Source organism: Amblyomma mixtum, chromosome 4 (assembly GCF_055824585.1).
Source record: "Amblyomma mixtum isolate Tamu chromosome 4, ASM5582458v1, whole genome shotgun sequence".
NCBI lineage: Eukaryota > Metazoa > Arthropoda > Arachnida > Ixodida > Ixodidae > Amblyomma > Amblyomma mixtum.
The window spans coordinates 149261366-149275327 of NC_143015.1; the positions used below are offsets into that span (position 1 = coordinate 149261366).

The following is a 13962-nucleotide window of genomic DNA, read 5'->3' on the forward strand; positions in this document are numbered from 1 at the left end:
ACCGCATATATCTATGTGTAAGCATATTGCTGCACCAATCACCTGCTGAGTGTGTCACAGGCAGATCAGTTCCAGTATCAGTGTGAAACAAACGAATCCAAAAACTACCGCGACTGCTTGAATTTAGTGTGCGTGTAATTGCAGTGACAAATTTACACGTCCGAGCAGTGTCGAACAGGTTCCCAAGAAGTTCAACCCAGACAAATAATTCACCCGAAAGCCTATCGACTAAGCACCGCCGAATGACAGTTTTCAGAAAGTATGGATAATTCCAGGTAACGGACAGTCCCAAACATCTGGTTTTTTTGACAGTGCATCATCGAGGGAGTAGAAGCCTTCTGGCTGACGTGGATCCTCACTAAAGGTGTCTCCACGTACTCTGTGCTGGGAGTGCAGAGTATAGTACATTGTAAGAGCACAATACTGATGCTCACCGACGCCGCCTCGTTCGTGACCAAGTTACTCAACGGGAACTCGGGAAGCGGCGAAATATGTAAAAAAAAAAGCCGATTCTTGAGCAGATAGAGGGCGAGCCGGCGCCACTGTGTCGCTCCGTGCAATGTACGAGGACCCGCCCTGCTCTCGAAGACGAGATCGAAATCTGCATACATTAACACGGGACACGGCACGCAGTGACATGGAAGGCGGCGTTTAGCGACATCGATAGCGCCCTTTATAATGGCCCTGTCCATGGAGAGGTTTAAACATACCATGATATCATTGTCTTATAACTTTTCCTTCGTTTCTCATTTTCGTTTTTTTTTTTTTTTGCTTCAAGCGCGTGATCTTTCATGAGCGTTGTTTCACCGCTGCTTTGACGCCCATTTGGTCTTTTTTTCTGTTTGCACCAGTTGGTACTACAAAACTACTAGTTTCGTTTATCAAACAATTTAATTTTTGTGTGTATGTGTGGAACAAACAAGCTATTTCACTTTCCTTGTTCTCACAGTTTGCAAAAACAGCCGTGCTTTCTAGCCCAAAATGAAACTGAAAAAATTCAGGAGGAGCGTGGGGGGGGGGGGGGGGGGGGGGGGGGCACTTTGTTGACCTAAAGTGCAGCACAGTGTTGCTGCTTGTGTCACTGATGTGTGGTTAAGATGTTAATTAAGTACACAATTGCTTGTGAATCTTAAATGCTGGAGACACGTGGATGGCGTTTGGGAGGCATCCGTCTGATTCGACGCCTTTCTGCAAACACTCTCCAGCGTCCTAGACAAGGAGAATTGCCTATGCGTTGGGAGGAAGTAGCGTAGCCATTAGCACGCTCGGCTGCGGAACGTAAGGATGATGGTTCGAATCCCATCGCGCACAAAAATCTTTCTCTGGCCTGACTAGAAAAACCGTGACATCTCTGCTGTCAACCTTCTGTCGACAACGATGAGGCATTAAAGGCTTTCGTCTTAAAAGTCAGTGCTACGGGCACAATCTTCGACGCTATCTACGTCATAGCAGGAACGGCCCAGTGACCTTGCTTTGACCCCCCAAACGCAAGTGAGCCCGAAATGGAGGGAAAAACTCACGGAAAGGGGAGAGAGACCGTTCATCCAGCTCATCGTCCGTCGACCCCGTCGAGCGGTTGCCAGCGCCGTTAACGACGCCGTTGACACGGGACACACGCTTATCGGGCGACAGCGACTTGGCGCGCTGATGCGGCTGTCCCGACCCGTAGCTGAATCCGAGGCCGTTCCAGGGTTCGGGTTCGGGGCTTTCGCTCCCCGAAAGACGTGGCTCGGGTGTGAGGCTTCGGCAGAACGCCTTGCCCCGTCGCACTACCTTGCTGAGAACGACGACCGAAGCCTCGGAACCCCGCCTCGCCCATCGAGAAGCTCTCCTGGAAGCCTGCGTTGGGGCGTCGACGATGATCCGAACTGGACCCTTGCCTATTGCTGGCCACAGAGGGTACGAGACGCATGGCGGGCCAGACTTACGCCGTCTGAACGCTTTGTCCATCATCTTGATTGCACGATGTGCGAGAACCACTTGAAAGTTTCGTGTCCCGGGACAGTTTCTTCTGATTTCAGGGCTCCTGGATGAATTCTAAGACTTGAAGAACTGCTGTTCTTTCAAGTGACGGTTCACAAATATTGCTCTCCCGTTGAGGACTCGGCGGAAAGGAAAAAAAAATCAATGTCCTGAGGGCTAAAGCGAACAAGGCCGAAAGCTACTCGACCATTGCGAACGTTGCACCAAGAAAGGCTTTGAGAAACAAGTTAGAGCTTTTCCACGACGTAGTTTCCTCGTAATCGGGACGTCGTTTGGTGGCACTTCTGAACCGGGTGAAAAGATGAAGTCTTCGGCTGAATAGCAGTAGAAGTTTGAGCTGAGATCACTAGAGGCACTTTGGTAGCTTGTTTGGATACTGAACTTGGATATTTGGAAAAGAGCACCACCCTTTCAAACTTGCGGGATTTATTCAAGTAGTAGTGAAACGCTGCTGGTTCTTCTTAACTGAGAAACGCCTTCACTAAACAGGCGGCCACTTCAATGAACAGCCGTCAAGGCACAAGATACAAGCACGGGGGTCTTTGGTGAGGAAGCAAAAAATAACTGAGGGATAAAATAAATACCGACCAAAGAATGGTCAAAACACTCCGAGGTTGCGTGATCGTTTGCGTCGGCTGTTTTACAATCGTGCCGTGCAGATGAGAGAGAACAGAGACGACAATCAAAGTGAACGCATGTGTCTTGCAGTCACTCTAAAATCAAAAGCAGCGTCGAGGGCCACATGAAAGAATGTTCAAAACTACTCATCAGTTGCCACCGATGCTAGCAAATGAGCATGAACGAATAGCCCTGCCTGAGCGGACTGTCCTCAGAATCGGTGTCTTCTGATTGTTGGTGACTTGGAGACTTCCGGACGTCACAGTCCACTCCGTTCCAGGAATATGAACTCTTCGAACCGCGACTAGCGGTAAACGGTTGCTTTCCCTCCATTTAAATCATTTTCAGAGGCACAACCCGATACGTGAAGGCTCACGCAATAGGCTGCGGTAACGCTGCTTAACGTTTGGTGCAAGCGGAACCAGCTATAAGGAACCAGCTAGGCAAGGACAGGGAGTTCCCAGAGTTCCATAAGCAGCCGCAGAAGCCGTTAAACCGCGCGGAAGGCGAAATCCAGTGATTTCTCACACTGGTCCTCACAGGTCTGTCCGAAACGACGGCTTCGACGACGAGAGCAAGGCGGACACCGACGAAGACACACGTCTCTTCTGCAGTCCGCGGACCTCTGGCGCCGGATCGATCATGTCATCAGTCGGTGACCTTCTTTTCTTCAGAAGTCATCGAGCACACGCTCCGGTCGCTGCTGCTAGCACGCACAGAAAACAGCTGGACGGAGCAACAGGTGCAGTGCAACCACGCTCGTAGGCATACATACACGCACGCGCTAACACAGTAGGCACTGGACGCAGAGGTCAGGCCGACACCGTCGACACTGTTGATGCAAGGGCCGGCTACAGTTGTAACGGAACGCGCCAGCGCGTTCACACACACACAGACACACAAGATTGAAGGGCGCGACGCTCGAAGTGATGATCGTCCCTACTCCCAGAGCTCGCGCGCTTTTGACGATTCGGGACGTAGCGCGAGAGCACTTGGCCGCTCGCACCGCTGCCAGAAGGAACACGTTCGCGCGAAGCCGCGTTCGGGCTCGATTTGAGCCAGCCGGTCTGCAAGTGAGAGGGGCGGCAAGCGGGGTTGCTGTGTCGGCGGCGAGCAACCTTGTCCTTCGAGAGGGGGAAAAAGGACTTGTCTCTATCTCTCTTTCCTTTTCTTTATTTTTCTTTCATTCCCTTCTTTTTTTCTCTCTCTCTTCCTTCCCCTCCCTTGAGTTCGCGGCGGTTTCCCGCTCTTTCGCGTTTCTCAAACGACGCACGTTGCGAAGAGCGGAGTGAAAGAGAGAGAGTGAGGAGGTTAGAAAGAGTGCAGGGGAGAGCAGTGGCGGAGGAGCGCAAAAGGCAGCAAACAAGCGTGCGCTCCTCACTCGCACTGCTGGCGCAGCGGCGACGGGGGTGCGATGACGCCTTCGTGGACTCGTCTCGCCGCCAGAGCTCCCGACCGCGCCCCCCACTCACCACTTGCTAGAGCGAGACGGTGATAGCGGTGGTGAGAAGGAGACTTTCGTCACGCTCACACTTTTCGCCCTACCCTGCCGTGACCTGGGCTCCGCTTATCTGTGTTTAACAACGCCCAAAGAGGGCGCTAAAATAAATGGCACCGGGCCGCGGCATTTTGTACTGAAGATTAGGATTCGTCGCCACTGAAAGGAACGCTGAACGGCGGTATGTCCGGCTCTTCACTAGACGTCACACTGTCACGGCTTCGGGACGCAAGTGTTCGAGTGCCGACTCAAAGCAAGGCCACTGCACGCCTTGCCGCCTCTATTATTATTATTATTATTATTATTATTATTATTATTATTATTATTATTATTATTATTATTATTAACACGGACTGCTGACAAGAAGATGGACACAAGAAAATGGAAGGGAAAGAGCGGCCAAATTACACGAGAAGAGGCACAACGTGTGTTTGCTCAGGAAAGGAAAGGGAAGGGGAAATGATGTAGAGAGGGAAAATACGACTCCTGTGCAACGACGCTCGCAACGAAAACGGAGCACAGAAAAAAAAAATCAAAGGCCCGGAGCGAAGAAAAACGAAAACGCAAGCAGCGCGCAAAGCACACGAAACACAATCGAAAAGCGCGACGACTCGTGAGAGTTTGATCAGTTATATCGTGATCGTCACTAAAACAGCGTCTTCCCACTCATTGGCCGTTCTACGACGGAGATTTTGTGGACTATCTGTCCAGAATGCCGATTGCTCACTGTTCACCAAACTCCACCCGCGGCATTCGGACAGCGTTGTCTGCTATAAGAAGAGTACTAACGTCCCATGGCCGTCGTCAGGTGGCATGCTGTAATACACGTGTACCCAAACAGTGACAAGCGACCGAATTTTGATCAATCCATGAGGCTTTTATAGAATAGTGATGCCATAAGCACTAGCGATGTAATCGCCAAGAAGAAATCAGTTTCATTTCCATTGCTACCTTTGAGGCGCCAAGCAGAATTTCTTTGGGTTAAGGGTGTGAAATGAGTTCTAGTCACGAGATTCACAGGCTTGCCAAGCAATCTACAGGCTTTACAGGCTTGTCAAGCAACTCACTGGAAGCCACGAGTATGAGTATATCCGGAGCATCAACCGAAGAAATCCGCCCAATCGATAATTTTCGAATGATCTTCAACAAATCGAATTCTCATTTCTTCGCGTTCACTCAACTGAAGCTCCGCTTAACCCCACCCACCACATGCAAAAATGTCCGGCTGCTCTGCATTCTCAGTGCGCGTTGAAAAACCGCCGGTGGTCGAAATCATTCCGGAGCCCTTGGTTAGCGCGTCCACCCTCAGTGAGACAGTTGCTGTGCTTTTATTGCGGTAGCACTACTAGGCACATTTTCCGATTTCGGGCATACGTAGTAAGGCCTTCCCGGTAAAGGCCTTTAGGTAGAAGGCCATGCTAAACCGCCAGCTAATTCTTTCCTTGCATCTAACCGCCTGCTCCACCTCCCTACCCTCCAACACACACTTCAACATACAGTCGTGGACAAAAGTATACAAGCCTCGTTCCCTTGAGTTCCGAAGTTTGCAGCTCTGTACGGGAGCGCCACCTGACGAAGCCCTCTCGCTGTGAAGACCGGCCCACTCTGCTGCCAAGCCGCTTTCTTGACAGCAAGAGGGCTTGGCAGCAGATGGCGCTCCCTTACAGAGCGGCAAGCTTCGGATACAAGGGATCGGGGGCACTTACTTTTGCACACAAATCTATGTTGCCCTAGTGGCACCCTGCGAGCTTTACCAAGAGTAGCCGAGCAACAGGTATTAAGGCGAAAGCCTTTAATGCCTCATGGTTGTGGACAGAAGCTTGTCAGCAGAGGTGTCACGCTTTTCGGTTGGTCGAAATGGTTATGACGTCAGAGTGCGCGGATTCGCAGTAATGAGGTCACCCACGGATGCCTGGCGCCCCCTTTTGGAGCAGACTACAACTAATAAAATAGTTGTCATTCGCTCCGACAGGGGGCGTAATGCGTCCGTGGGTGACCATATCACATATCTCATCACAGCGAACAGAGCCATAGAAACAACCAAAATTATCAAAGAAGAGAGAGAGAGTCGTGCTAAAGAAGCAGTCAACGTCGGCAGTCAAAGCGCGTGGTTGTAATGTGTAGTCAAAGTGTGTAGTCAAATAAAGCACTCGTACAGCTCAAACAGGAAAGGATTTGCCTTGCAGCACTCTAGAGAGCCAAAGTGGCCCTGAATTTTTTTTTATTCTCAACCATATAACGAAGCTTTTACGGCACACCTAAGGACCAAAAAGTGTCAGAACGGAAGGGTTCACCTTACTTTACACAGATTAAGAGCTTAAGGGCTGCCATAAGAGTTTACTGTGCGGCTAAGAGGCAAACCACGGTTGCCCGGTTACTTTTGGCAAAGGCAGTGCATGCGTTTGCACGTAATATGCAATGGTTTTAGTAAAACCAAACTCGAGTAACTGTAAGTCATCTGCTGGGTGGTTCCCCTGCCCGTTGGCTTTCCCCTTTCGCTTTGAGGCGAAGTGGGCGCAGCTCCCCTCCCTTCCCTTGCCCCCTCGAGGTCGCAGACCGCCCCAAGTGTCATTTCCGGACGGGCGAGAGGGGCGGAGGCCCGAAAAAGCTCCGCCGAATAGCTTCCGCCTCTCAATTAAACCGCTCTCCGCGCGACCTACTCTGCCTCAAATACACGCGAGGAACATGCTACAGCTCAGTCGTGACCTCTTTTTATTGACGACGGGGCAAGGGGGTGGTCTCGAGACCAAACATGGCGTCAAGTGTAATTGCCCAACGGGCCTTAGAGGCGGACATGTCTAGGTCCTTTCGAACCTGTGCGAAAGTGCGAAAAAAGTGCTGTTTGTCACTGTAAATCAAAGAACACTTTCACGGGGGTAACTCCATAAGCAGGCGTTTTTCAGTTTAAACGGTGTCAGCGCCGGCAGGCGCAGTACATCATCTTCCCTTCTTCGCCCCCTGCTGGATAGGAATGGGGAAAAAAATGAATTCCTACAGCATTTGTACTTCAGGGTCTTTAACCAGCAACAACCCCAATTGAGCCAGTATCAAGGTTTTCACTGCTGCATTTATTCTACAGTAGGCCAAACATATGGGGAAACGACAACTGACTCAGTATACAATTATTTCAGGCTTAGCGAGTGGCTGGGTTTTCCGGAAACGATGGAGAAAACAGCTCTGAATTACGATTTATGATATAATTTTGGCAGGACGATGACATTGTCAACTGTCGTCAAGTGGCATGTCAAAAATTAAACCGTAGAAATGGTACGACAAGATCGTCATCATCATCATCAATAACATCGTCTATGCCTCAGGCGCAATCTCGGAGCTCGGAGTCCTAGTTGTACGAAGCCGCCGCCCTCAAAGAACGCCACATATTCGGGGGACGTTGGTTTGTTGCATCCCCTAGGAGGAACATATAGCACCTCCACCAAAAGAAGCCTCATGCAATCGGGTTATTGCACCTCCCGGGACAAATTCCCGGCACGTCCTCCAAAACACGTCCCGTGGAATAAGGGTTATTGCATCTCCCGGGACAAACACCCAGCACCTCCACCAAAACATACCGTGTACGATGTCTCGTCGTATCGCACAGGGCTGATATCCCGGAGCTGCATTAAAATATTTAACATAGGTTGATTCAAATTCCAGAGATTCTGAAGGTCATCCGCAACGCGCTACTGATAGATAGCCGCTGGTAGCTAAAAATCGCTAGGAATTCTGCTGTCTCGTTCAAACTGCACCGTGATAGGAATGCCATCCTGTCGCGCGGCTGAGCCCCATCCGTTTAGCTGACAGTTCAAACTAACATGTACCAACTGCTTTGGATCAGATGCAATCGGTTCGGCGCTCCGTGTTCGCTTATGGGACATGCAAAACGTCGATAACATACGAGTGTTCGACATGTAACGAACGATCACTCGGTGGCATACGAAACAAATCGATTTTCATGATAGGCACATATGGCCTCCCGGAATCTAGACGCTGGATCTTTGTCAAGAAGGCACCCACTGTGTTCTGTGAAGCGCGATTTGCGGGTCGATGGTGTCGGGCACGTTGCCGGTTCACGGACGCGCCGCGTTCATGTAGTAACCCACTCGCTTTCCTACGCTCGCTTCTAAATACAGCGGGCTCCGTATTTCCCACCTCCGGGAATCCGGCCTCTAGATCGGGCCATATCCTTACACCCGGACGCGCTACTGCGTACAGATGGCTTCAATGCTCGTATTAAGACGAAAGCCTTTAATGGCTCATACTGTCGTCCGTTAACAAAGCGTTGTCACACGCGCTTAATTCGGGAACTAAAAAAGACACAAAAAACTGCGTGGCTGCATCAGATAGTGGACGAAAAAATGAACCTAGAAGCCAAGCTTTATGAGTGTAGATTAACTAGTTAATTAAGTATAGGCAAAGAGATCGAAACTGCGTCGAAATAGCGCGGAAGTCGATATAACCATGGGAACGGTGTGAGGTCACATCCACCGAAAGTCGTCACGGCACAGTGAAAATTGTCACAGAATGGTCGCGAAAACGTCGAATTCATGTCAATTTAGATGGGTAAAATGTGTAATTAAGTGTAATTAACTCTTAAGTTCCCCGAAAGATGTATAATTTGAGCATCGATATAGCCACGGGGAACGGTGTGAAGTCACATCCACCGGAAGTCGTGACGGCATAGTGTCCTCGGCTTTCGCCTCTCAACACTTTAGTTGCCAAAGTGCCGTCGCAATTTTTTTCGCCGCCAGTATGTAAACTTTATGTACAGTCTTGGGACAAAGACTTTGACCACGTGGTCTAATTTTGAGCCGCTCAAGGGAATTTTACACGGCCAATTTTACACGCGCTGGATACATGCTAGTTGTGATTCTCTGGTCGCCAAAGGTGGAAGAGTTTTCCTGAACTGAGCAGTCCGGGATGACGCATTTGTCATTGTTAATAGCTTAAGATGATCCCGGATAACTTTTTGAACCCATGTACTGCAGGGCGAGTCTAGCGCAAGCTTCACGATGCAACACAAGAACTTCCGCCTCGAATGCCCATCGCTCGAGAGGGCGGATTACTTTTAAATCGCTCACGTATGGGCCGAGAGGGGAGAAACACTTGGGAATGCAAGCCCCGCAAGTCTGCGCAGCATTTCGCTGTGCACGTAAGCGAATGTTTAGGAATATTGGGAGGAACAACTCGCCTGCTAAAATGAACGAAAACAGATGGATTGCGAGTCTGGAGTGAATCTGCCCATGCAGAACAGGTGCGTGTGCTGCCGTTTTCAAAGTTCGGAAACGGAAACATCTCCGCTACTTCGAGATATGTAGAACAATAAGCAGCCCAACACGACGAAGTCGAACCCGGCGTTGGAGAGAGCTCGTCGGAAAAATTCCACTGACATCCTGAGCTGAGATACGGAAGACGTCAACAACACTGTGCAACCTACTCGTTCTGCGAGCTTAACGTTAACGAGGCCGATAAGAAGACAAAGGTTAGCACGGCGAAAGCATGAGGCTAAAGTGTGGTTGTGACGCCACGGTTACGACGGTGATAATAATGAGGTTTTTTAATGACGCAAGGGCTGTTTCGGCAAATACTGCCATGGCTAACACGTGAGGTTTGCAAGAGGGTGGGCGAAGAGCCCACTTATCGCAAGCATTTCGCCTCATCAATGGCCAGCGGAAAGCTTGTACCGTATGGAAAAGAGGAGGGTTCCAGCGGAAGTGGGGATCGAACTCCACACCTTGTGCAAAAGATATCGTCGCGCTTAACCACAGGCTTCAGTCAGTGTCATCTCAGGCGTCAGTTGAGCCTGGGACTAGGCGTAGATTCAGGCTGACTCTCAGGCCTCAGCGCAATCGGACTGCAACCTCAGGCTAGGTGGTACATGATAAAAGCAACGGAAGAAAGGGCAGTACAGAGGGCCAGTCCAGCCGTGAGAAAAGGGAGTTTGTACTTATTAACCACAACATGTTCCCAAACAAGGAGACGAGATCAAAATGGATGGACTGATAGACAAAAACATCCATTCTGGTACATTAACACGTCTCACACGTATCTTCAGCTGTCTCCTCTCCGCCGCTTTCCCTGTCCCAATCGCAGCAACCGCCGCACACTTAACAAAAATGTCTTTAGACAGTGTGTGGACTGTCCGTAGACTTCTGTCTGTAAAGTCTCTCTATAGACGAATCCTAAGGAATAGTGAACAGTCAATACAAATGCAATAGACAATCTATAGATTTATGGCCATACACTTTACTAGGCTTTTGTCTACAGACAGTCTATAGACTATGAATAAAAAAACAAATATCTATAGGAAGGCAAAAGAGTCCATGAAATGTCTACAGACTGCCTATACAATGTGAATAGACAAAAGGAAATATCTATACGAAGGCAATAGAGTCCACAAAATGTCTATAGTATGTCCATAGACCATTTTTTATAAGGGACGTGTCCCATCTTCTGCACTATACGCTTTGAAGAGATGAATGTTCTGCCCTCCAGAACGGCGGCACGCGAGACGTGAGGTAAGCAGAGAGAGGTCTACAAGGCGACCGTTCACAAGCCGGAGAGCTGTGTTTACCTGTCTCGGGTAAAAACACCGTCCACGGAGCGTGCACAACACCGAGCGCAATGCTAATGCCGCCTGAGTGCTCTGGCGACGGCCAACAAGGAAGCGAGCGTATCTCGAAACCCCGCGCTTTTTCCCAATAGCGAACTGGTTGACGGCACATTGGAGCGCGAATATCAACGAGACCCGCACGCGCCGTACGTGTGCGAGCGTCGAGGAAAAGGCGTCGCGTACCAGGCCGAAAGTAGAGTCAGCCGGAATACGTTTCGTGCCTTCCGCTGGAGCCCTGGCTGGCTGGTATTTGTTGCCTTTCTCGCCCGGCAGGGGACTCCTGGAAATGCATCCAGCGGAGGAGGGGATGTGCAGGTATATGCGAGAGCACCTGTGTGGAGCGCCCGCGAGCCACCTCCTTTTGGCTCGGATAAACTATTCTTGACGCCTGGTCCCCTCGAGGCGAAGGCGCGCGAGAAAGTTCTGGGAAAATAAGCGGCGGTGGATATTATCCCCACGCCAGTGCTGAGGAATAACAGGACGCCTCGGGTCCAGGTACCTCAGTCGTGGGAGGATCGCACCTATAGCGCGCTTTTCATGGGCGTGCGCGAAATTGTTGGCTCCTAGCTGGTTGTGTGGCCCGCGAAGTACTGGGCGTATCCTGAAGATTAATATAATGAGTACGTAGTGAGTGAGTGAGTGAAAGTGAGTGTCCGAGTGATTGTGAGCGAGTGAATTAGTGAGCGAATGAGTGTCAGATTGAGAGAAAGTACTACACACACCACTACTGGCACTATATACACACTATACTACACACTACACAGAACACGTGTAATGTTCTGTGTAGTGTGAGTAAGTGCAGTGCCTGCAAGTTCGCTAGAAAATAAGAATGCACACTATAATAGTACACACACCACTCCTGCCGCTGCACACTACTACCACAAACACTGCTATACACTACACCAAACACTACACAGAACAAGTGTAGTGTTCTGTGCAATGTGAGTGTGTGTAGGGCCTGCAAGTTGGCTAGAAAAGACGAACTTAGGAAGCCATTAATAACTTCCCCAACTAAATGTATTAAAGACCTACGCTAACCATTGCGGTTAGTCTTAGGCGAGTAACGATTGATGTTTGAGCCAGTCATGGGACTAAGGCAACGTAATTAGTTCTCAAAGTCCACTGAAAAGCCTTTTTTACAGTCCATTCGCTCTGGCTTAGTGACTCCAAATAAATATATTTAGGGTTGTTCGTTTTCGGGTAAAACCCGATTTTATCCGATTTTTGCACCCCGAACGTGTTCCTAAAATATCGGGTAAAACCCGATTTTTCCCGATTTGTGAAACAATTGTGCTCATGAAATTGTGAAAACTGGGAGCCGTACTCGATCCGCTCCAGAAGCGGCTGCTGAGTCAGTCGTTTGATGACTACCGACCTCTCTTTATTTCCGTGATGGACGACGTAGGCTCGCTTCGCGAGGAGTTTAACCAGTACTTGCTGGAAGCAAGCCCCACAAATGAAGGTGTTGAAGTGATGGACTATTGGAACGACGCAACTGTGCGTTGCCCAAGGCTAGCAAATGCGGCGTTGTCTTTGTTGTGCCTAGCTAATGGCAGCTGCGACGTTGAGCGAACGTTCTCTCAGCTAAGGTACGTGCAGAGACCAGACAGGTCTCGGATGGGAACCGAGATGTTGCGCATGCAGACGATTATGTATGTTAATAAGGACGTGCAGAACGTCAATGACCAGCCCTCGTGAATAAAATGTTTTTTTTTTTCTCAAAACTGACCGTTGCCTCTCACTGTGAGTAATAATTACTTACCAAAGAAACGCCAAATTTGGCAATACTTTCTTGAAAGCAGCCAAAAATATAGTCCTAATTCTTACCCATCGGTTAGAGCAAATCGAATAAATTATTAGTTTGTAAATTTAACTCGATAAAACCCGAATTTCGGAGTTTTTCCACGAAAAACCCGATTTCTCCCCTATTATGAAGCCGAAAAATAACGCCCGATTTTTACACCCCGAATTTGAAAAAATATAACACCCGAAAACAAATAACCCTACATGTATTATGACAGAAGCCAACAGCCACAGTCTGTCATATTTATAACGAGCCCCTCATCCCCTTCCCTTGTTTGCCTAATACCTACATGTATTAAATATGTTCCCTAACCATTGCGGTTAGTCTTAGGTGAGGAGTAACGATTGATGTTTGAGCCACTAATAGGACTGACGCAACGCAATTAGTGCCCAAAGTCCTCTGAACAGCCCCCTAACAGTCCACCCGTCATGGCTCGGAGTCCATGCTGCCTGCACACGCTCGTAGGGTCACCCGCGTACATGAAGAGCAGCGCAGGTGGGGAGCGCATGTAGCCAGGACGGCCTCTCTGCTTACAAACACACGCCGACCCGAGGGCAAAATTTAGCCGCGCGCCACGCTTTAATTCGGAGGCGCTGGCGGATTCTGAAAAAAAAAAAAAAAATACAGGAAAGAGCGACTGGAAGCAGAGGCAGCACGCGAGCCCGGAGAGGTAAACTTTACCCGCAGGCTGTAAATCATACGGCGCGGTGGTGGTATACGGCGGAGGGGGCAGAAAGTCCTCCGAGACGGCTTACGCGTGCGTGACGTAAGAGGAGTCGGTCACGTGGTCCCCTGTTCGCGCCTCCGGTGAATCACCACTGCTCGAAATGTGCGGCAGTGGCGCGCGCGTGATCAGTCTCTCTTGCCAGGCAAAACATGTGCGAGTTGAAAATACATATATAAAAAACAAAAATCCGCCCAAACGTCGTAAAACAAATTCTCTTTCGTATTCAACCGAAATCCCTGTCAGCAGTTACGCACGGGCGGCCCGTTAGGTGAGATCGGATTACGTAGGCGTAATTTTATTGCCCGGAGGAGATGCCTAGGCACGCTTCGAAAGTGATTTACGATGGGGTGTTAAGACGACTAGCAGTTTCGTATCGGGAGCAGAACGGCTGTTTTACTAGTACGTGCGATGGAAAAACACCGCTGGCTTAACTCAACACTATTGCACTTTTTTAACACGTCAACACTCTGATCCGAGTTGAGGCCTTTGGAGGACAAAAGGCTCATTACAATGACTTACGTTAAATTCCTTCTTTGCGCCTATTGCAATAATGCTATTCCAGCATATTCTTAAATCATGCCAGCCAGTTCGACCTACCTACATTACGTTTTGGTTTTTTAAGTACGGGCTCCATCACCGGATGTCAATTTGATCGCGTTACGTGTGACATGTTCTCCCCATGTCTATTCACTATTTTCATTACAGATGAGGTATGCTAGCTG

General features: G+C 49.4%; 1 protein-coding gene across 5 annotated transcripts in view; it reads right to left on the bottom strand.

The window, feature by feature from the left end:
* wake (ankyrin repeat and fibronectin type III domain containing protein wide awake) overlaps positions 1-13962 on the bottom strand; it is a 520343-nt gene that overhangs the window by 54959 nt on the left and 451422 nt on the right. Inside the window, exon 1 of one of the 5 annotated variants that reach the window (XM_089588281.1) lies at positions 1521-3714. The exons of the other annotated variants lie outside the window; for them this stretch is intronic. Within the exon in view, the coding sequence (XP_089444407.1) occupies positions 1521-1953 (433 nt within the window). The 5' untranslated portion in view covers positions 1954-3714. Of the gene's footprint in view, positions 1-1520; positions 3715-13962 lie in introns of those variants that run through there. 5 annotated transcript variants of the gene reach the window in all.